At 37.1% G+C, this 24,553-nt stretch overlaps 1 protein-coding gene across 1 annotated transcript in view; it reads left to right on the forward strand.

Moving 5' to 3' along the window:
• The window catches only part of LOC130799025 (chaperone protein dnaJ 10-like), a 34,120-nt gene that overhangs the window by 6,654 nt on the left and 2,913 nt on the right, over positions 1-24,553 (forward strand). Inside the window, exons 5-6 of the mRNA XM_057662134.1 lie at positions 4,279-4,408; positions 17,689-17,847. Coding sequence (XP_057518117.1) covers positions 4,279-4,408; positions 17,689-17,847 — 289 coding nt within the window. The remainder of the gene's footprint in view (positions 1-4,278; positions 4,409-17,688; positions 17,848-24,553) is intronic.

The raw sequence follows: 24,553 nt of genomic DNA on the forward strand, positions 1-24,553 counted from the left end.
TATTATTTGTGGAGCTGTGTTCTTTTTGGAAAATGTTTGTAAGCAGTGTTACAAGTTATGACAATTTTTTCAAGCAACATAAGGATGCATTTTACTGTTGCACTTTTTTCCTTTGCTTAAGATCTTCAACTTCTTTTTAGAGTCAAAATGAATGGTGGTCACTTGGAGCTTGTCATAACTTGGACTTTTTTCTTGTATTAGGATTTATAGTTTTGAATAATAAAAAAGAAATTTTGCATTGTACTGGTTAAATTCAAGCTTAGACATATTCTGTGTTGCAAACTCATGTACTAGAGGGAAACAAGGAAGATATCTGTCACTAGTACGCTTTAGTATGTGGAAGGCGTACTGGTTTGGAGTTATTAGTTGCCCTTTATGTAATTTGTTGGGAGCTGGTGCTGTTTGGTATGAAGTTTTGGGTTAGGGTAAAATGTTGGATTTAAAGAAGATTTATATGCCATGATAGTAGGATTCTTTAAAAAAAAGTAACCTCATTTTTTCAAGAGGACATCTTAAAGATTTAAAATGACAACTTTACATGTTGTGATAAGGAGTCAGTATAAATTATGTCTTTGTGCTCCAATACCAAATCAAAAAAAAACTACAATCTGCTTGGACTATTCACTTCACTTCATGTACTCATGACACTCGGACATGGATAGGATACCTAGGACACTCAAATGTTGGGAATGTTTCACAAAATAGCCCAGTCGAACACAAGGACATAGTAATATTGACTACGGGTACCATAGATCCTCTATAGCCAACACTTTTATTAATTTTATGTTTTAATGATGCCAAATACCAAAACGCTGAGTTCGATTACATGAAGTGAATCAAATTAAACCATGAGATCATCGACAAAACCTTCCTTTTTTGTTCATTTAAACATGGGCTACTTGGTATTCAACTGACATATCCTTCTTTACCCTTGCATATGGGTCATCTTTTTTCCCATTTAGCTTTTTGTAACCTTCGTGCATGGAAATCTCTCAAATTACATAGATAGGAGGTCATTGTCACACATGCCCAAGTCAATGGACTCCATTCTTCACTCTATCCTTTATCTTATCTTAGTGTATGTCCGTACATCCATCTCAACAATTCATGCGTCAAAGCTTCTTGGCCGCTACCATCTTATTATGCTCCTTTTCTAATGCCTCATTGTATTGAATCTTTGTATACATTATTGAGTGGATCATACCTCACCTTGAAGGACCATACTACAACAATAATGCCAAGCCTATATCCCAACCATATAAGGCTGAAAAGTTCAAAATAGTGTTATTTTTTAAGCAAAATTGTTGCGAAAAGGGAAGGCCTTAGACATGGAGATAACATGGTCATTTCGTCATAAAATCACTAGTTTGTAACGAGTTTGAGAGCTAGCATAAAAAATATGCTAATTAAAGAAAATCATTACCAACTTGCTGCGTAAACCATTCATAAGGGCGTGGCATTTAATTTTAACCATCTCTGATGTAACTCGAATTTCCCCTACTATTAAATTTATGATTGTAGAGGACACTATCCCTATTGGTCGGTTGCCTAATGCAGCAGAAACCAAAGCTTTTGCAACCTTCCGAATCAAGCCGAAGGATCTAGGAGGTGAAGTACATACGGTATCTCCTGCTTTTACCTTTGAGAGGGAGCATTTATGAATCGCTGAAGTGTATGTTGTTGAAGTGATAGGTCACTCAAAGTATTGTTAATAGGAGCTTTAACTATGGTGTTTTAATTAAAGTATAATTAAAGAGGGAAAAGAGATAGGAGAAAATAAAAAATTATTGTAACACCCTCTAAATTAAACCCATACAACTTAAAAGTTTTTGTTTATTTAAAACATGATTTAACTTTGAGAGTGTTAACAACTACTAAGGATGATAAAAAACTACATCAAAATTATTCAACTTGAGATAGAAAGTTGAATAATACCGTTTCTTTACTAGGAGTACTGGACTAGCAAACAAATTGGTAGATGGTTGAATAATACCCATCTTCAACATGTCCTGTACTAGTCGTTCTATTTTTTTCTTCTGCACATATGGGTATCGATAAGGTCGAATACTCATGGGATCACTTCTCTCCTTGAGTACAATGGCATGATCTTGGGCACGAATGGGAGGTAGTTGTAAAATTGGCCGAGTAACCTGGGGGTATCTATTTAGAATATTGGCTAAGAAGTCGGGTATATGTATGGGGGTGTTGGTAACCGTTTAACTCAACCCATTGCACTCATCTAAGACTCCATTCGCCTTAGCTCATAACGTTCTATTGTTTTCAGTGATATTTTAGAACATTTAAGAGATTGGTTCCCATTAATGTGACTCCCCAGCCTTCCCACTCAAAATGCATAGTTTGGGTTTTCCAATTCACTGTTACATTCCCCAATTTATCCAACCTTTGAACCCTTAAAAATAATATCCAAACTTTCGAGTTCTAGGGAAAAAAAATTGGTCAGACATCTCAATCCCTTGCAAACCAACAACGCTCCTTTACAAATTTCGCCACCAAAAATTTTTGAACCCGTACCTAAGGCAACCCCAAAAGTTTTAGATGGTGAAATCTCAAGCCCTTATTGTCAGGCTACGAGAGTAGAAACAAAATTGCTGTAGCGCCTGAATCGATCCAAACTAATATCTTCCTTCTGCAATTCTTCCTTCCAATTTCATTGTTTTAGGCTTTGTAAATCAGATCAGTGATTGTAATGATATGCCTGCCATGGGATCCTCTGTTTTAGTGTGGGGCTCTTCTTTTTCCACTATTTCCTTATTGTCAACTTCTTCATCATCATCAACCAATACCAACCTAAGCTCTTTGTTTTTACGGATATGGTTGAAGGACTACTTTTCGTCACATTTGAAACACAGCATTTGGAACCTCTTTTCATGCATTTCTTTCTCACTCAAAGGAAATTGTCGATTTCGGTTTTCTAGGTTTGGTTTTGGGGAAGATGAATTTGGTTTAGCTGAAGAGAAGGGTTAGTGTATGTGACTTCGGTTTTCTAGGTATGTTAATGCTCTTGTCTATCTGAAAAACAAGTTCAAATAAGGGCTTGTGAGTTTTGGTAAAGCGAATCTCTCACGTATTTCAAGTTAAAGCTAATAAGTTCACGCAAGGGCTAGAAGTTTAAAAAGGTTTGAGTAGATTTATATACATATAGTAAATCATATTACTTCAAATAATTCATATCGGACATAGCCTAACTCTATATTCATGTAGATATCTAGAAGATATTACTGATGAAGTGATCTTAAAAAAATGATGTTGGTCATTTGCTCACTTACCATTTTATGGTTATATGGTTAGATATGAACATGATGCAAAAACACGATACTGGTCGCGGTTGTGGTAACGGACATGGTAATACGGGAACAGTGTTGACGCGGTTATCGTATCACCAAATTTCGGCCTAAACTATGAAATATCGCTTGAACGATCTAAAACCCGTTTTTTATACCTTTACGATACGGGTAATATCGGTTCGGTAAATTTAAAAACCTTTACGATGTGGCCGATACGATACAGTACGACCTTGTTTTTGCACCATGGATATGAATATGAGAACTTTGAAAGAGCATTTTCTATGGATGTGTGAGCTTGTAGTTATTTCTATTTGTGTTTGGGATTCTTCATTCGATTGATGTATGACTTTGTTTCTTTATTAATAGAACTTTTCTTTTAAAAGAAATTTACATTAAAAACTTTAGGGGTATTTTTTGAAAGGAATTTGGGATGAGGAGTTGGATTAGGATTAGGACTTCGACTTTCTTGTTTGTTTGAGGGGATTGAGAATTCGATTAAGACGAGGGATGAGAATATGGAAGGGAAAGTCCTTTTAAAAATCTTAAGAAGATGGTAGTATCTGAGGTTCAGACTTGATAAAATAGGGAAAGGATATATTTGCTATTATTGGAGGTAAAGAAAAATTGAGAGACTAATGGAAAATTTGTAACTTTCATCTACCAAATAAAGATATATAGTTTTTTTCGAGTCCTACTCAAAGTCTCAGCTCAAGTCTCACTCCAAAATCTCTTAATTTCAATTCCCATTTGCCAAATAAACCCATAGTGTATTTGGACGCATGAAAATGTCTCACTTACTAACTCAATGGTAGTTTATTTGTCTCTTCATAGTTGACTTAAGAATTGTGAGCATTGTCAATTTATTACTCTCTTATAAAATTTGCTTGTGAGTGCAATTAGCCTTTTGCTTGATTTTTTGTTATCATTTTTGCTTTTACCTTTGCTAACTTTCTAGAATATGTAATTATGAAAGGTTATTCAGAAGGAGAGGGAAGAGAAGCTTGCGCAAACATTGAAAGATCGTCTCAATCAATACGTGCATGGAAGTAAAGAGAGTTTTAAAACTCATGCTGAAGCTGAAGTTTCCAGACTTTCTAGTGCAGGTATCATTGCTTGATTGCCTTCTCTAAACTTTCTACAATGTTTAAGGGTTGGGAGTTGGGACTTAACCAAACTAATGTCACTTGGACTATTCATGTCACCATGCTGTATGTAAGCTCGAGATTCGAGGTTGCATATAAGGTCAAACAAAAAGAGAAAATGATAGAATGCAAGGGTTAGAATGTTGAGGTTGGAAACTGATTTTAATGTTGTTTATGATACTTTGAATAATATGTATGATGAATATTGGGATGTATTAGAAAGGAAATGATTATGATATTAAATTTTAGGTGAAACTAATTGATACAAAATTTCACCACAATTAAAGTCAAATAGGAATCGATTCAAATGACAGTATAAGAAGATATTTAGGCATCTTTAAGTTTTAGAGATACCTACACATCACGCTAAGAAGTTAGAGGCTTCTAAAAACACATGCAAGGCACTTAAACTTACAAAGCATAGAAACTTTCTTAATCGAATTCTAACCCAAGAACTCAAAGTAAGACATTATTTTTGAACAAAGTTCAGAATTTCGTATATAACTTTAACTATCTCAATTTGAATGCAAACTAAGCTATTTATGATGCTGTAACTCCAAAGAATTTCAGAAATTTAGTTATAAATCATAAGGATCAATGACTTGGCCTTTGCAATCGCTTTTCTTGTATAAATGGAACTGAATTCAGCTCTCTAGAACCTCCTCCATGTTTTCACGTTTCCTAGTATAACTTCCCATGCATTCAACTTCCTTGCCATATGTTCAACTTGCACAACTCCTTAGCAACCGCCACAATCGATAATTTGCATAACTTCCATGTATGACTTGTAAACTCCCCACTCCTCATTGTATAACCGCTTTACATAACTTCCCATAAACGGTCAAGTAACTCCTTTTACCCACTACTTGCATGAATGCTCCATGTCTTAATTTCACCGCACAGCCGCCCCCATGATCACTATCTTGCCTTGTGATGCGTAACCGGGGCTGATTAAGGCCTTGGTTATGCAAGGAAAAATGTTGTGCAGAATCTTTAATGATTACTACAAACAATACTACGAAATGATCATGAAAAGAACACGAAACAACCACAAACAGAACCAAGAACTCCGTTCTTGATTTTCTGATGTTGATCACCTGTGACGCTCCCCTATGATCGACACAAAACTGATATGTACAAAGCCTTCCAGACCTTGCACTCGAGGTTTCCTTAAAGTATCAAGGCTGCTCCACAACTCTTAACACTCCAAGGATCAAAGGATACTCCGTAACCTTTGATGAAGTTGCCTCCAACTTCGAAGAAGAAAACAGAAAAACACTTTTCTGAAATACCTCACTATATTGAATGATCAAAATGAAACATACTTGAACGTTTATTACATGGGTGAGGCCCTCCTTATATAGAGTCCTCAACTACCTTAACGGCTCTATTAGCACACGCCTCATTAAAAAGACACGTGCTATTTACAAAGTGCTTAAAACAGAAACAGAAAGCAAAAACACTTAGAACAAATTCTGATCTGCAAATCAGTCGAGCAGCCCTCCTTCAGCTCAGCCTCTAGGAGTCCACGTTGATTATTAGAGTGGTTTTAGGACCTTGATAGCAAGTTCCTAGTGTAGAGATTCCATTTCTACCCTTGGTGGCACAAGGTACCATGAAACACGATCTGGACAAAGCGTGCTAGGTCAGCTGGTCAGAACAAGCTTGCAACTTTGTTCTGTTCTGATTTGTACTTCCTGCTGAGTGGCTGACCTTCACGGCTCATTTCAGTGGGTTATTCATGATGTATAGTGATGTTCTTGGGCCAAGGTATGAAGTTCCATGTACCAAGATTTCATTTCCACTTTAGCCTAGGTCCTAGATGCGTATGTTTGGTCTCCACGTGTCGTGCAAGGTGGCCTGGTCGCTAGTTCACTGCTGTGCTGTTCTGAAACCATGAGTTGTTCTCTGAGGTCCGTATGCAGCCTTGTGTGGCTCCTTTGGTATCTTTTCTTGATGCAAACACATTTGCATCAATTCCTCCCTCTTTGAAAAGAATTGTCCTCAATTCTAAGTACTCCATGGCTTGCTGAACTAACGCCCAATACACTTGATCTGTGTTGCTGCTGAATTGTTATTGAACTACTGTTTACTGAACAATGCATCTGCTACTATTTGCTGCTGTGCTGGACTACTGTAATGATCCTCCTGCTTGTGATCTAAATCAGGACACCTACTGCTGGCTTGCTGTGATGGCCCGATGTTCTGTGCACACACATACTGAGCTATTGCTGTGTGTTGTTGCACAGACCCAAAACAAACTGCTCATAACAAATTTACCAAGTTCCCCATGATCATCACACATGTAAGCATGAATGATCTTGCCTTTACTTGCATAATCAACCATACCCATATGTTAAACAAGCTTACCAAGAAGATTAGCTTGCTTGTATTACCTAGACCATAATTAACTTGTATCATTCCCCCCTTCTTAGAAAAAATTCGACCTCGAATTTTTGTAGGGTTAAACTCCACAAACGTACTAACATGAACATATTCAACAAAATCATCAATAAGATACTCATGCTTCTTTGCTGGCTCTATTTGTGAATCATCTACAAAACTTGCATGAACATTGGTCACATGTAATACCTCTTGACTAGTACAACGCAAATCATCACAAGATGTCTCAACCCCCTCCTTAAGATCTTCAAGGTTCTCAATACAAGGTATTTCAACCACTTTTTCAAGGGTCTCAAAAATCTCTTTACAAGATGCTTCAACAAACTCTTCACAATCTGATTCTGGATATTCATCATAGATAGGAATCACATTTGCATACAAGTCAAGTTCCTCTTGCTTAGGAGCAATATCACCCTTTGGTTCTTGAATATCATCATGAGAAAGAGTCAATGATGTTTGTTCTTCAACATGCTTGGGAATGATCTCAACTTTAACCCAAGGCGGCTTAACATAAGGATCATACTCATGAACAATCACCAATTTTGAGTCACCATAATGCTTTTGCAAGGTTTGTTGAAATGTTCTCTTTCCATAAGAACACCACATTTCCCTTTTTAATTCATATATTTGTCTCCAAACATTCCTCAATTGTTCCTGCAAATCATCAATTAGCACCCAATACCCAAGTTGTACATAAATTGCCTTTAAATGTTCAAGATAGGCTTCCTCATCCTCCAATGATTGTAGCTTGATTTTATCCTCTAATGCATGATCTAGTTCATCAAATGCTACAAGCTCGTCCATGTTTAACTTTGATGATTTCATCTTTTAGACTCAATAAAGCGTGAAATAAAGAAAGAAAAAGACACGAGGTTTGGGAATTTTTTGTGTGCACAAAACAGAACACAAACAGAACCAATCAGCACAATTTCAGAATCTGTGTGCTCCACTTTCACTACTGTGAACCCAATCAAAGCAACTCCAATACTGATGAAAATTGGTGACAACACAGCTAAAGATGTCTACAAACACTCAGAATTGAAATTACTCAAAAATATTGTGTGGTTTGATCACAAATCAAATTTCACTACACACATAAAGTCTGAATTGACTCTGTGACCTTTGGTCAAAAACACTTGCGCATCTTTTTTTCCACAACCCCACTGACTACACAACAAGACTCACCAAAAACTAGACTCAAAATGAATCAATGTGAAAAAAAGAAAAAATGAAAAGGACTCAAAAATGAAAGAGAAATGAAGAAAATACAGAAGACACAAAAAAATGAACCCCCCTGTACTTTTTCAAAACAACACTGAAATGGGTCAATCAAGAAGCCTATGAAACGTAAGAAAAAATGCACACACGATGTGTTTTGATGAATATAGGATGTTAATTGATAATGTGATGGAAAATGAAGGCCAAAGGAAAGAATCTTGATAGGTTTTCGAAGACAACTTACCACACATGTACAGAACTGATCAATGGTGCGCAGTCTGTAACGAATCATGCATATCTCCTTCAATACTCCACCAAATCCAATAATTCCAACGCCAAAAATTCACCAACTCAATGAACAATATTGTGCAAAAAAAGTTTTGAAAAATAACCTCAAACGGTCCTCCAAAACGATCAAGTTTCAAACCCCAAAAACTGACAGAATCTGAACAATGGTTCCTCTGTGCGTACCTTGTCCCCTTCGTGAACCGTGCTCTGATACCAAGTTGATGCGTAACCGGGGCTGATTAAGGCCTTGGTTATGCAAGGAAGAATGTTGCGCAGAAGCTTTAATGATTACTACAAACAATACTACGAAATGATCATGAAAAGAACACGAAACAACCACAAACAGAAACAAGAACTCCGTTCTTGATTTTCTGATGTTGATCACCTGTGACGCTCCCCTATGATCGACACAAAACTGATATGTACAAAGCCTTCCAGACCTTGCACTCGAGGTTTCCTTAAAGTATCAAGGCTGCTCCACAACTCTTAACACTCCAAGGATCAAAGGATACTCCGTAACCTTTGATGAAGTTGCCTCCAACTTCGAAGAAGAAAACAGAAAAACACTTTTCTGAAATACCTCACTATATTGAATGATCGAAATGAAACATACTTGAACGTTTATTACATGGGTGAGGCCCTCCTTATATAGAGTCCTCAACTACCTTAACGGCTCTATTAGCACACGCCTCATTAAAAAGACACGTGCTATTTACAAAGTGCTTAAAACAGAAACAGAAAGCAAAAACACTTAGAACAAATTCTGATCTGCAAATCAGTTGAGCAGCCCTCCTTCAGCTCAGCCTCTAGGACTCCACGTTGATTATTAGAGTGGTTTTAGGACCTTGATAGCAAGTTCCTAGTGTAGAGATTCCATTTCTACCCTTGGTGGCACAAGGTACCATGAAACACGATCTGGACAAAGCGTGCTAGGTCAGCTGGTCAGAACAAGCTTGCAACTTTGTTCTGTTCTGATTTGTACTTCCTGCTGAGTGGCTGACCTTCACGGCTCATTTCAGTGGGTTATTCATGATGTATAGTGATGTTCTTGGGCCAAGGTATGAAGTTCCATGTACCAAGATTCCATTTCCACTTTAGCCTAGGTCCTAGATGCGTATGTTTGGTCTCCACGTGTCGTGCAAGGTGGCCTGGTCGCTAGTTCGCTGCTGTGCTGTGCTGTTCTGAAACCATGAGTTGTTCTCTGAGGTCCGTATGCAGCCTTGTGTGGCTCCTTTGGTATCTTTTCTTGATGCAAACACATTTGCATCACCTTGTTGGTGCTGTTTGAATCACCGCCCCTATTGCAATTGAATACCCGCCAAATTTTTGTTATTTGCTTCATTTATTTAGCCGCCACTTTCTTGCTTCAGTACAGGACTTTTGTTCCACATTGTTATGCTAAGAGGACTTCAGTTCCTTGGAAAGCTTGCTTGACTTGGCTTGTGTTGGACTTGGTGGTGTAACCCTTTTAGCTCCTTTCCTTGCTTGGTGCTTCTTACAATGTTGCAACTTGCATTTTGCTTAAAACATAAGATTTCTACTGACTAAGCCTAAGAGTTCTTATAGTTCTAACTTACATGCTTAAGTTTAAAAACGCAAAAACTTGAAACACAAAAAGTCTCTTGAAAATAGAACGCAAAAAAAGTTTCTTGAAACCTAATTGAAAACCAAATGTTAACCTTTTAGAACTAAATTTGATGGGACTTTCTGCATACCAAGAGGATCATGGGAGACATTAGAGGTGTAGGAAGTAGAAAGCACAAAGGTTCCTCTTCCTCAACATATAATATTTCTACTACATGTTTATTTCTAAAGGCACGCCTGAGACGCACATGAGCACATTTCTTGTGCCTTAGTGTGCCTCATACTTTTCAAAACTAAGCTTTGATGCAACATAAAGGGTCCAAATTGATAAATAAGCTCACGTTAGAGTCTACTTTTATGCGATATGATCATAATATTTTTTCTACAAACTTGTCATACCCGGTACAGAGACAGAAGGGGTACCTTATTCAAGACATATCAGAGGCGTGAGTGGAAAAGAGGAGAAGACAGTTGAGCGGGCAAAATGGTAGGTTGGGTTGTAAGAATAGAAGAGAAAATATTTTGATATAAATACTTTCTATATAAAGATTCATTCTTGTCTTTGTTCTTTTATGTGCGTGTGTGGGGGAACCAGAGACTTGGTGTGTCTCAACAGTATCAGAGCAGTTATTCTGAGTTTCCTTTGCAACAGTGGGGAACCAAAATCCTCAACATAAGATTGATCAGATGGAGCAAGATTTGGAAAGACTGAAAGGGATGTTTACCAATCAAGTGAGGGTCGAAGTGGCGGCCGTAAAGGAAAGATTTTCCAGGAAGCAGGAGAGTACTAATCAATCTTTGGCCATTTTGATGGATGGGCATGCCAAACTAATAGAGATGGGAACTCAATCTGATGGAAATTGGAGGAATCAGCAAGCAAGAACTCACGAAGGACAGAATCTTGGCTGGATGGGTAGAAGGGAGAATGAACAGCAACATCCGCCACATGAGGGGAATTCTCATGGAGGCTCCAATTTGAGGATAAGGAGATTAAATTTACCCTCTTTTAATGGAGAAGATACGGATGATTAGATCTTGATGGCTGAAAAATACTTTTCTTTTTACAATCTCAGTGAAGATGAAAAGGTTGAAGCGTCGGTGGTGTGTTTTAAGGGAGAGGCCATGTTGTATATAGTTGGGAAAATCAAAGAACACTATTAACACATTGGGAATACATGAAGACTTGATTTTGGAACATTTTCGTCCGTTTGAGGATAGAGATCTTTATGAGCAGTGGATGGTGGTGGAGCAAACGGGTACCGTAGCGGAGTATAGACATGAGTTTGTGAAGAGATTGACTCACCTGAAGCAAGTAGCAGAGATGATGATGTTGGGGGCGTTCTTGAGAGGATTAAAGGAAAAGGTCAAGGCGGAATTGCGACGCTAAAGCAAGCTATGTCATGGATTGGATGGGACAAACCTAGTTGGGAAGAAGACAGGTTACAGTCCAAAATTACCTAATTAACCCCTAAAAAAATCTTGCCCACCCAAAGTACCAAAATACCCCTCAGACAACCAATTACATCACAAACCCTAAAATCCCTAGAACCCAACCAAATTCATCCAGAACTTGACTACCCTACCACACCCAGGCGACAATGCCAGTGAAAGATTAAAAAGGTTAAGTGATAAGGAATTCTGAGAAAAGAGGTCCAAAGGAATATGTTTTCAGTGTAATGGAAAATGGTCCTTAAACCATGTTTGTAGCAAAAAAGAGATGAATGTGTTAATAGGTGTGGCGGAGGCAGACGAAGAGGCGGGTGGCGTGGTATTCGTCGAAGAGATTGAGGAGGAAGAATTGGACGTTATAAACATCTTATTGAATTCAATGGGGCATTACAAGTCTGAAAAAGATGTAATTATTAGGAAATATTGGCGAAAATGAGTTGATAGTGATGATTGACCCAGGGGCTACCAATAAATTGATTTTTAATCAAGCTATCCAGAAGCTCAAGATCCGTTGTGAAGAATGTGAAAAGTTTGGCGTGGTTTTGGGGAATGGGCAGGAAATAGTGGGGCAAGTCATTTGTAGGTTGGTGACATTGTAAATACAAAGGTTGGAGATAGTGCAAGATTTTCTCGCTTTGGAGTTAGGGTTATTCTGATTTAATCTTGGGTATTCAATGGCTCGAAATGTTGGGCCCCATAACAACAAACTAGAAGATGCAAACGATGCAATTTTTGTGGCAAGGGAGGACATCCATGTTAGTAGGTGATCTCTCGTTGAAATGGTCGAAAATTTCGTTGAAAGTTATGATTCAGATGTTGCGCAGAAAGGGAGAAGGAATTTTGGCAGAGATTAATGGTATTGAGAGTTGGTTAAAGGAGACATTGATACCTGCCACACTGTTTGACACTTATTCGGCTATATTCTAGCAGCAACTTCCCTTACCAGCCAAAAGTGCTCAAGATCATGCCATAAACCTTAAGGAGGGGACCGATCCTATTAATGTACGACCGTACCGTCATCCCCATAGTCAAAAGAATGATATAGAATGGTTGGTGCAAGACATGCTTAGAGCCGGGATCATACATCCGTCAATTAGCCTATTATCGAGTCTCGTGATATTGGTGAAGAAGAAAGAGAAGGGTCATGAGGTTCTGAGTCGATTATAGGGCTTTGAATAAAGCTAATCTTATTGTTAGTAATGGCGCCCCACCCTCATCTTCAAGTCCAAGTCCATTTTCAAGTCTCTGAACAAGCACTTCTTGTTTAGACTTTACATATTTAAATTCAAGAGACATTATTAGTTTTAATAGGTAGTTTAAATTTAAAAGACTTTGGGTTTGTTTATATAACTTTACTAAAACTTTGTTTAGACTTTTGTTAGAATTTTATGAACATCCTAGGATAGTTTTAGTTAAAATAAATGACAGTGCTTATGCAATCAATGTAAGGAACTGCTAGCATCGAGTCAAGTAAAAACGAGGATACATCCAATTAATCGTGGGAAATGACGGGCAACAATATGCGTTTATGTGTTTGTACAAGTGAAAAGATCTACGGTTAAAGTGGCCAACAACCATCAACATCATGAGTGGTTTCAAACATCGTGGGGAGTTTACATAAGAACATGGATTGAATGTAAATAATAATCGTACAACACATAAGGTTAGAGGAGGAGTACGTGGAAGCTACATCGTAGCTACCTACGGTTGTAGCAGGTATGGAAAACGTGGGAGAAGCACATGAGCAGCCATCCATGAGAAGTTAGTAAGAACATGCACCAATTCCATTCCCAAAGAAGTTACAAAGCTACGTGTGGTGTGTATGCTGAAAATGAGAGTTATGCATTTACGGTTACGACATGCAGTTTATGGGTAGTTGAAGGTGTGCAAGTGATTGTGAATGGTTATGCACAAGATCATGGAGTCATGGATTGATGAATGAGGTAACTGTATAGCTGTTTAGGAACTTACACAGAGCATGGGTGATTGGAAAGACAACTGTACAACAATACCGAAAAGCAACCAGTAGTAACTGTTTTCCTTCTTAGGTTTTCTTAAGGAAATTTTAGGTTTATTTCTTAGTTTTTAAAGTGCTTATAAATAGCTTTAGATGTACTTCATTCAGTAGTGGATGAATCAATGATAAAAAAGCCCGAAGCATTCTTGTTTCAAATTTTTGTTGTTCTTACGATTCTTGGATTGGAATTGTGATTGCAAAAGTTCTTATTCTTAGTGTAATTGGCGATTGCACTTGTGCCTTAAGAGCCTCTTAATTTGCTAAATAGATTTTTACTGAGTTTTGAGTTAGCCACCTATCTTTTCTTTTGATTGTTGTTCGAAAATCATAATTCCATTCGACATTCCACACGCCACAAACACACCTTCATTGCTCGACATTTGTTCTTCGTTGATGATGAAGTTGGTGGTGAAGTTGCTAGACGAGTCACCTGGAGCCAAGATCTTCGCCAAGTTGGACCTCAAATCGGGGTACCATCAAATAAGGATGAAAGCTCAAGATGTTCACTAAACGACATTTAGGACTCATGAGGACCACTGTGAGTTTCTAGTCATGCCCTTTGGCTTGACTAATGCTCCATTGACATTTCAATCGTTAATGAATGAAGTTTTTAGACATTCTTTACGTGTTTGTGTTGGTTTTCTTCGATTACATACTCGTGTATAGTAAAGGACGGGAGGAACATCGTGAACATGTGAAGTTAGTGTTTCAATGTTTGAGGAGCAAGGAGTTGATTATGAATGGAGGAAAGTGTGAATTTGGAGTGAGTAGCGCGGCATACTTGGGTCACATAATAACAGAGGAAGGGGTTTTGGTGGATGAAGAGAAGATGCCTTTCCGCAGTTGAAGGACACAATGACAAAGGTGCCGGTTCTAGCCATGCTGGATTTTCAAAAACAGTTTGTGGTGGAGACTGGCACATCACATCAAGGGTTAGGGCTGTTTTAATGCAAGACAAACATCCTATAGCCTTCTTATGCAAAACATTAGGAATCCCGGCTAGTAACAAATCCATTTATGAGAAAGAGCTAATGGCAATCATGTTTGCCATTTTGAAGTGGAAACATTACCTACTTAGGAGAAGGTTCATGGTGAAAACAAATCAAAAAAGTTTGAAGCATTTGTTAGAGCAACAGGAAGTCAATAGTGATTATCAAAAGTTGGTGATGAAGTTGATGGGGTTTGATTTTGTGATCGAGTATAATCCGGGGAAAAACAACTTGGTGGCGGGCGCTCTCTCTCGTATACCCTACTATGTGATGGAGCTTGGGGTTTTATTGAGTTCAACCGGTATAGATTGGGGATTGCTACAGGAGGAAGTCAAGAAGGATGCAACCTTGACTAGGGTGAGACATGCTGTTGAAAAAGGGGAGCATGTACCCTTAGGTTTCGAGTTGGTGAATGATCTTCTGTATATTAAGTGTAAATAAGTATTAGCTTAGTCATCTCCCTTTATTTCCATCTTGCTACGTGAATACCACACTTCTCCATTGGAGGACAAGCGAGATAGCTTATGACGTATCTTCGAATGGTAGCTAAGTGTATCTGGGAGGGAATGAGGAGGCAAGTCACACATTTTGTTAGGGAATGTCACATATGCCAACAAGCTAAGGCCTCTTATCAAAGCCTAGTAGGCTTGTTGCAAAATCTTCCAATACTTACCCATGCGTGGGAGCATATTACTATGGATTTCATTGAAGGGTTAACCAAATCGGAGGGGGTTGATATGATAGTGGTGGTGGAGCGGTTGACCAATTATAGACACTTCGTGGCTCTCAAGACTCCTTTCACGACTCTTACGGTGGCTGCCCTATTTGTTATAGAGATGGTTAGGTTACATGGATTTCCTACTTCCATTGTGTCGGATCGGGACAAGTTCTTTATGAGTATATTTTGGAGAGAAATGTTACGGTTGCAATAAACCCAATTACTTAGAAGTACAACTTTCCATTCACAAACGGAGAGCCAAACGGAGATTGTGAATAAGGTGGTGGAAACGTATTTATGTTACTTTGCTAATGAGCAACCTAAGAAATCGGCAAAGTGGTTGCAATTGGTTGAATTTAGCTACAACACATCTCCGCACCTTTCAACAAAATTGTCTCCTTTCCAAGCTTTATATGGGAGAGTACCTCCCCATGTGGTACGCATAGGTCACCAACAGACACTAGTGGAATCATTAGATCAATTATTGCAAGAAAGGGATGCCGTGTTAGGTGAGCTAAAATCCAACATCATGAAAGCTCAACATCGCATGAAGCATTATGTGAATAAGAAGAGAAGAGATGTCACATATGTAGAGGGGGATTACGCTATTATGGGCCATAAAGAATCAATCAGAGGATACGGCAAGTAGCTTACAAGCTGGACTTACCAAAGGATTGTCTATACACCCGGTGTTTCATGTGTTACAACTTAAACGGGCTGAGGGAGTGCACGAATTAGTAGCTGTTGGCTCTCCTTTATCAGCTTATTTGGAGCTTTTAGTGCAGCCAACAGACATCTTGCGGGTGAGACAGCTGAGGTCACAACCAAGGGAGGTGTTGGTTCTTTGGAATGGTTTGGATGCAAATGAAGTTTGGCGGGAGGGTATTGTCATACCCGGTGCAGAGACACAAGGGGAACCTATATTCAAGACGTATCAGAGGCGTAGGAGAGCAAAAAAAATGAGAAGACAGTAGAGGGGGCAGAAAGGGGTAGGGCTGGGTTGAATGAATAGAAGAGAAAATATTCAGATATAAATATTTTGTGTTTTGTTTGGTTTTGTTGGTTGGCCTTTTGTCTATATAAAGACAGCTTGTACATTTTAATAAATGGTTGTTAAGAAATTAAATAAAGGAGCACATAAGGAGTTGCAGTGCTTGAAACTGTGTGTGCATTTTATCATTCTTGTCTTTGTTCTTTACGTGTCTATTCTTGTGTGTGCGTGTGGGAACTAGATACTTGGTGTGTCTCAAATCTTTTAAGCGAATTGCATTAAGGCTACATGGAAATTCTTTCTTGGGATGAGTTTACTATATTTCCACGTTACATGAAAATGTGGCATGGAAAACACATATTTTTCCACATATTTTTTTTGAATAATTGAGGTTGATTAAGAGTATTCGTTCGAATAGGATCATTTGTTTATCCTTGTTGAAGTTATTGGCGCCTTGAGTGCACCATTCAAGTCTATGCATTCATGGGTGCGTAGGGACGGAATCTCATGAGTTGATTAATATGTGTGTGACTTAATGTCGAGGTTTATGATGGAGTTTAAGTGCTTGGATTAATTCATGAAGTTATGAAGGAATTAAGGGGTAACTTAAATGACATGATGAATGATAATATTATTGAGGAATTACAAGAGTTTATGGCTAAATCAAAGATGCCTTGAACAAGGCATCCAAGCAAAGCACCCTTGCCTTGAACGAGCGAGTAAATCAGAACAAAACAGAAGCTACTGATCTGCAAGTGCTCGAACGAGCAGAATGTGGCTCGAATGAGCACACAGTCCAGAACACTCCAGAGCCTGCTGCTGTAGGGCGCTCGAATGAGCAGGGTATGTGCTTGAACGAGCGCTTGTCCCTGCTTCACGTAGGATGCTGTGTCGACATTCCAATTGCTTAGGAGCTGCTTCAATTCTCATTAATTAGTCTTTATGTGTAATACTCATTAAATATAATTTAGCTCTATAAATAATGAGCTCATTTGTTCATACAAACACATCAAACACAAACCCCACGCCCAAACACATAGCCATTGTTTTTCTCTTACTCAATTGTAATTCTTAATTTGTAAGAGTATTATAATCCATTGAAATAGTATAAACAAGAAACTACACACCACGGAGGACGTAATCATAATTAGGTGAACCTCCTTAAATCACTGTGTCATTTTATTTGCATTTTATTTCTTTTCAAACATTGTTAGTTCATTGAAATTGATATTGTTCATCAAGGTACTTCAAACCTTATCGATCATAGCTCACATTTCAATCCTAATTATTTTAGTATTTTAATCCCAACTTCATTTAGCATGCTTAATCAGATTAGAATGCATGCTAATATTTTATTGTTTTTATTTCATTTGCAGTTCTAATACAAATATTTACTTATCCTTACTTTTATGGGTTTGCAACATGGTGGTGGTGGATGTGCATTTGCAATATATTCCTAAATAAATGTTTTCTATAAATATGCTTTTTAAAAGTATGTGTATATGCATTTGTTGAATGTGCATTTGATTTTTTGGTGAAATTGCAATCATTTAACTTTCTAATTAGCCTTTCTCTTGCTTGCAGCATATGGGGTTGATATGTTAAACACAATAGGTTATATTTATTCAAGACAAGCAGCTAAAGAGCTTGGAAAAAGGGCATTATACCTTGGTGTCCCTTTTGTTGCTGAATGGTTTAGGAATAAAGGCCATTTTATTAAATCTCAAGTAACTGCTGCAACAGGTGAAAGAATTATGATGGCTTTGTTTCCGCTTACCATATTTTCCCATGAATTCTTTGCCTTTTTCTCTCTCCATCTTTATATTCATTGTGTTAAGACATAATAGATGGTAACAAAATGCTCTAAAAAGAATTATATATAGCTTCACAGATGAGTGTTCTAGCTTGCAAATAAGTATGTTGTATGTTAAGCCATATTATATCTGTTCCAATTCCAATAAGGCTCTCAGAGAGAATATTATGTGATCCATTGGATATGAGGGTATTATGGGTGTATTAGCATTAGTTATTTAGAGTATAATAGTATAAATTAGGACAAGGGGAAATAGAAAAGACATTAGAAAAATATTGTGATCACTTTAGTATACATGCATCTTGAGACTAGTTTGCAAATGATTGGTAATCTCTAGTTGTAATCGTTATAGGACTGGTTTTTTCTAGTTGAGGTTGTTTCAAAGTATGTGTGAGGCCAATGGTGGATCTTCAATTGGGCCTATCCCCTTCAAAATTTTGGTTCATATGAAATTAAGATATTTTTTATTATTTACAATTAAAGGAAGTGGTTTAATAGTAAAATGTGTATTGAACAAGAGATTTAGATTTAAAACCTTGTCCTTCTAGTTTTGTTTGAATAATAATCTTTGGATTTGGGGGAAAGAATATGATTTGGATGAAAGATGGTAGAGTTAGGGATTATGTTTTGGGGGAAAAAGGGTGAAATTGATGACATTTGAAATGGTGAGTCGCATAAATAGGCATACAGCAGCCTTAAAGCTTCGAAATTGACGTTTGCTAACTTTTTATGTGCAAAAAAGTCACGGTGGAACAATTTGGTAAACCTTAGGGTTACCGCATGGATTCTCTAAAAGTTTTGGTTACCACATGGAAAACCCAAAACCTCGGGTTTACCAATTGGAATTTCCCTTATTATTATTATTATTATTATTATTATTATTATTATTATTATTATTATTATTATTATTAATAAAGTGCATACTACCTCAATTAGCAAGTTGAAATTAAGTATTAGAAGTAGGTATTTTTGGAGTTTGAATTTTCATCAAGTCACTTACGTATTTTGGCAGTTGAGAGTTGAAAGTTGTAGAGTGTATAAAGAGCCCCAATAAATACTGGCACAGTCAATAAAAAGAAAAGATAAAAAGTTAAAGCTTCATTTACAAGCTTATTGTAAAAGATTGAGCACTTAACACAAGAGTTGGGTACTATGAGGGAGTTTTTCACCAATCAGTGCATGCAGAATTAGTTTGTGTGGAGGAAAGATTTGCAAAAAAAAAAAAACTCAGGTAACATAGAAATGAGGCTTGCCATATTGATGGAAAGAAAGACTAGCAAAGTTGTTAAAATAGGGAAATCATACTCAACGCAATGAGAGTATGTGACAGGACAATTCTTCATAGCACAGGAGTCTGGATCCAAATCTGGTAAGGATAAATGGTGAGGGATTTGAGTTACATTCATCAAGAACATGGGAGCCAATTGGAAATACCGCAAATTAGATTTACCCATTTTTAATGTTGAAGACCCTGATGGTTGGATCATGAAGGCAGAGTAGTACTTTTCTTTCTATTGTTTGAATGAGGAAGAAAAAGTGTGGAGCATCAATAGTGAGCATGAGGGGGAAGCATTGCTTTTGGTATCAATGAGAGAATCAAAGAACTTTATTGATTTGAAATCTTTAACTCTTAAACTTTTCTGAGCACTGGATGAGGGAGACCTGTATGAGCAATGGTTAGCAGAAGGGCACAATAGAAGAATATGGAAGATTTGGTGAAAAAATTAAGCTACTTGGAAAGAGTTCCTCAAGCAGAGGGCACTCTGTAAGGATTGAAAGTAGAAGTCTGGAAAGAATTTGAGTTTTTAGGACCCACTATACTGGAACACACAATGAGTGTCGAGTAGGAGAGTTGAGCCTACCTACAAAACCTATACCCAAAAGACAAAATCAACGACTTTCCAATCTAACCCATCCACCACCAATTACCTTACCCATTAAAACAAACCCAAACTAATCCAATTGCCTTATGGAACAATCCCCAAACTGAAGAAAGATAGATCTTAGCGTTTTAGGCACTAAATAGACCAATTGTTCCGGATAAGACGATTCCGATGATTAATGAGTTACTACATGAACTTTATGGAACAATGTCTTCACCAAATTAGGTGTCAAATCTGTTCAAGATACCCACAAAACTATTTTCGATCCCATGAAGGGCATTAAGAATTTTGAGTTATGCCATTTGGCTTAATAATGCCCTATCTACTTTTCAAGCCTTCATGAATGAAATTTTCTGACCCTTTCTTTGAAAATTTGAGTTAGTTTTCTTTTCATGATATTCTAATTTACAACAAAAACCAAGACGAGCATAGGCAATATGTGGAGCCGAGTTTTCAATGTTTAAGAGAAAATGTATCATTAATCAATGGAGGAAAATGTGAATTTGGCGCAAGAAAGGTGGGACGTTTAGGGCATATCTTATGCAAACAAGGATTAGTGTAGATAGTAAAAAGGTTGCAGCAATAGTCTCTTGGCCCATACCATGAAGTCTAAAAGAATTGAGGGGTTTCTTGGGACTTACAATATGTTATTTTCCTTTTGTGAATAGTTATACTCAAATTGCGAAGGAATTAACAAATCAACTTAAGAAAGATGCATTTTTTAGGAATAAGGAGGCTGAAGCATAGTGTAGAAATGCGTTACGGGTTACGATAGCTATAGAAGGATAGTAATGAGGTAGTAGGAGTGATGTGGTTCTCGTGACACTTAAAGATAAGTCGAAACCATAAGATATCCCTTGATACAACCCATAACACATTTTTTCATACCTTTACAACACGGGCAACATCGATTTGTTGTTTTTGAAAACCTTTACAACGCAACCGACGTGGTGCGATGCGACCTTATTTTTACACTATGGGTCGAAGCTTTTTCTTAGATATCAATTTATTAATTTTGAAAACCTTATTTTTACCCAGGTCCCGGTTCTTGCCATGTTAAATTTCCGGAAATTGTTTGACATTGAGGTAGACTGTTCAAACAGTCTTGCAAGAAAAGCATCCTACAACTTAATATAGCAGGATGTTCGGAACTCGAGCTAGAAATAATAATTTCAACGTTAGCGGTTTTCGATGGGGTGGAAGTTTGTAGTGAAAACTTATCAAAAAAGTTTGAAATACATGTTCGCAGGAAGTAGGAAGTAAGTACTAAAAACGGGTAATGAATTTGATCGGTTGATTTTCTATGATTCACAATCCGAGTAAAAATAATGCTAATGCTCTTTCACGAATTAATCATGAGAAGTGGGATTTCGGGACCTTATTTAGCTGAAATGGGATAGATTGGGAAGAAGAAAGCGACGTTTCAGTAGGATTCACTTTGGAAAATAATGTTCTATGTTGTAAGGGAGGATATATGCTTGCTAACTTTTCTCCGTTCATACCAATTTTGCTTCGAGAATACCATGATTCACCTTTGAGCGAGCCCTCAGGAGAATTAAAACCTCATCTAAGGTCAGCCGTGAAATGTTATTGGGAATGAATGATTAAAAAGTTACAAATTATTTGAGGGATTGTCGGTTGTGTCAACAAGTGGCATTACAAATTTGGGAGAATGCTACTATAGATTTCAATGAGGGATTATTAAAGTCAGAGGGATAAATCGAATTTCGGTGTTAGTGTATTGTCTTACCAAGTACGCGCATTTTGTGCTTCTTAAGCACTCTTTTACCACTGTGGCTGCTAAGTTTACTAAAGAGGTGGTGAAACTGCACGAATTTCCTACAATCATTGTATTTGATCGAGCAAGGTATTAATCAGAATATTATGGTGGGAACTTTTTCGTTTCCAACAAATGTAGTTGCTATGGAGCACGTCATTCCACCCACAGACAGATGGGCTTAACAGAGATCGTTAACCAGGAACTAGTAACATACTTGCGCTGTTCCAAAGAAGTGGATGAACTGGATGCAATTGGCTGAATACTGCTATAATACATCCCTACTTTTATGGATTAAAATGTCCCCATTTCAAGCTTACTCTGACATATTGTACGCTTTCGACCTATGTTACTCGGACTCGCCATTTTTGGTGCCTCACCGTTGTCTAGTACGGATACTAGTGTTGGACTCGTGTCCGGTATGTTGGACTGTACATGGGTACGGTAGAGGAGAAAGATGTGCCGCCATTTTCAGGGTCTGCTCTCGAGGGAATATTGTCGATCACATTCCTCTCTCTACAGGGTTCTCACCTTTTGGGGGTTAAATTGACTGCTTTCCTTTCGCACTCTCTCTCAAGGGAGTACGAGTATGAATTGTCCGTCACCTTTCCTCACTCAGACCCTGTTTTCGAGCGGGATATTGGGTTGATGATGATGATGATGATGAGACTTCTCCATCATGGTCATTCTTCTTCTCTATTGTAGTACTTCTCCATTTTAGAAAGTAATGCTTTTTTTCAAACTTTTTCTCTCCCCAAAATGACAGCTATTACTTATTTTTTTATATTTTAAAAAAGTAGACAGCTGTTAAATTCTTTCATGTCTTTTTGTTTGACTAACAAGTTACTATTTTCTTTAACCTTTTCTCTATCGTGGTTCGCTCACTAACACTATTTTCTTTTTAACGTTTTGTTTATTTTAGTAAAAAATGGATAAATATTAAAATTTTGTTATGTTGAAGTATTTTTATCGACTAACAAGTTGACAATAATATATATTGAAACATGCCCACTAATTATTTTAATATGTGTCTCTCTTCCCATTAGACTTTATTTAATTAAGATTTATGAAGGATCAATTGATCATACATATTTAATTTTTAGTTAGTATTTAAATTTAGTAAATACTTATTTTATAAATAAACTTTTATCTTTAAGTATGTATTTTTTGTTTCGTTTGAAATCTTTTTAACTTTCTCTTATCCCCGTACCTGTATCCAATACTAGGACGGTGTTCCCGTATCCTTAAATTCTAAAAATAATGTATCGGACACTAGGATCCATACCTGTATCCGATACCCGTACCTGAGTCCAGGTGATATAGCTTTCGGCATAAGAAAACTTAGGTTGACTCCTTGGAAAACTGCTACAAGAAAGAGATGCAATACTAGATGAATTAAGATTTAGTCTCATCAAGGCAAAGAAGGGATGTTTCATTCATTGAAGGAGATTTAGTTTATCTCAAATTACAAACTTATAGACAACGTCTCTAGCCAAACAAGTAAATGAAAAGCTTATACTCTCCATTTGACGTTTTGGGTTGTTCCATTTGTTGTTCTCATAAAGAATTTTTTTGGACAAAATTATCGTTCATCATCATTTTAATATTTGAGTGATGTTTATGGTCTCTACAAATCACTAACTTTATTTATATCACTAATTTATTTTAACGTTTATATTTCTTATGTTCCCCACATGTTTCCCACTAACTTTATAAAGATCTGTTTTAATAGTTTTTGTCCCCATATTTTTTTCACTAACTTCTTATGCTCCCTACTTTTCTTCCATCAAATTTATTAGTCAATAAAATAATATATTCACCATCTAAAAGATTTTATTTTTCTTAATTCTTGTTAACATTTCTTGTGGGAACAACTTTAAGGTACGGAGAGAGTATTTAAAATTATATTATATATTTATGTTCAAAATTATTAAGCAAACAGAAACTTGAATTAATCTCGACTATTCTTGACTTTCATCATCCTAGGTAAACTAAAACATATTAAACCAAGAATTACCTTATTAGGTCAACCTTTGCCTTCTTCACCTTCTCCAACTTCATTAAAGCATAGCCTCGTCCAAAATTCAAACCACTCTTTCTACATGTTGATCATCATTTTGCATTAGGATTTCAAAAGTTTCTTAACTTGATCGCACATGTAATAAGATTTAATTAAGTGTAATGGTCGGAACAAATCTTAGAACTCGAGAGTCTCTTCACTGCCTTCCTTTGTAATAAAGCAAAAATTATTTAAAGCCTTTTTGTACTTGAGGAAGCAGACTGATTGTTCTTTAACTTGCAAGAGAAATTCCTTTTCTCTTTGAGAATGTTTACAAAATTAATAATATCAAGATAAATGTTGGTGACTGGTGAGATGTGTATAGTGATTTGGGTAAGACTGACGTCCCAGGATAAGGTGGGTTTAGAGTTGGAGTAGAGGGATTGTGAGGTATTCAAAGAAGGAAGTTGTGAAAAGTAAAATGCAAATAATGACAACCAAGCAGCAAGTAAAGGAGTTTGAGGAGATGAGTACCTTTTCTTTGTTGATTACCCCTTCAAACGCTTGTCAAAGCAAAACATTCACTGATACACCTATTAACATAAAACAAGGACATGGAGCCAAGCAAACTCACCAAAGAAACAAGGAAAGCAGCGAGAACTAAGCACTAAACCACAACAAAGATAGAAAAAGGGAAAAGAACCTGGAAAAATATAAGCTAAGAATGATATCACCAAGGAAGCTTCTAACAGGGATAGAGAGCATTAATAAGGCTCACCAACCCTAGAAACGAGCTGAAAGAACTTAGGCGAGCCCAAACTTCCCAAAAGTAAAGTGGTGGGTTGGTGTGGTCAAGAGAGGGATTTATTGTTCCTTCTCGCTCTAAGCCTTTCTGGATTTATGAGCTTAGTTGTTAATACTAGTGCTATCTAACTCACTACCACTTTCGTTATAGGATTTGAAATTTGTCAAAAATG

Source organism: Amaranthus tricolor, chromosome 13 (assembly GCF_026212465.1).
Source record: "Amaranthus tricolor cultivar Red isolate AtriRed21 chromosome 13, ASM2621246v1, whole genome shotgun sequence".
NCBI classification, from domain to species: Eukaryota; Viridiplantae; Streptophyta; class Magnoliopsida; order Caryophyllales; family Amaranthaceae; genus Amaranthus; species Amaranthus tricolor.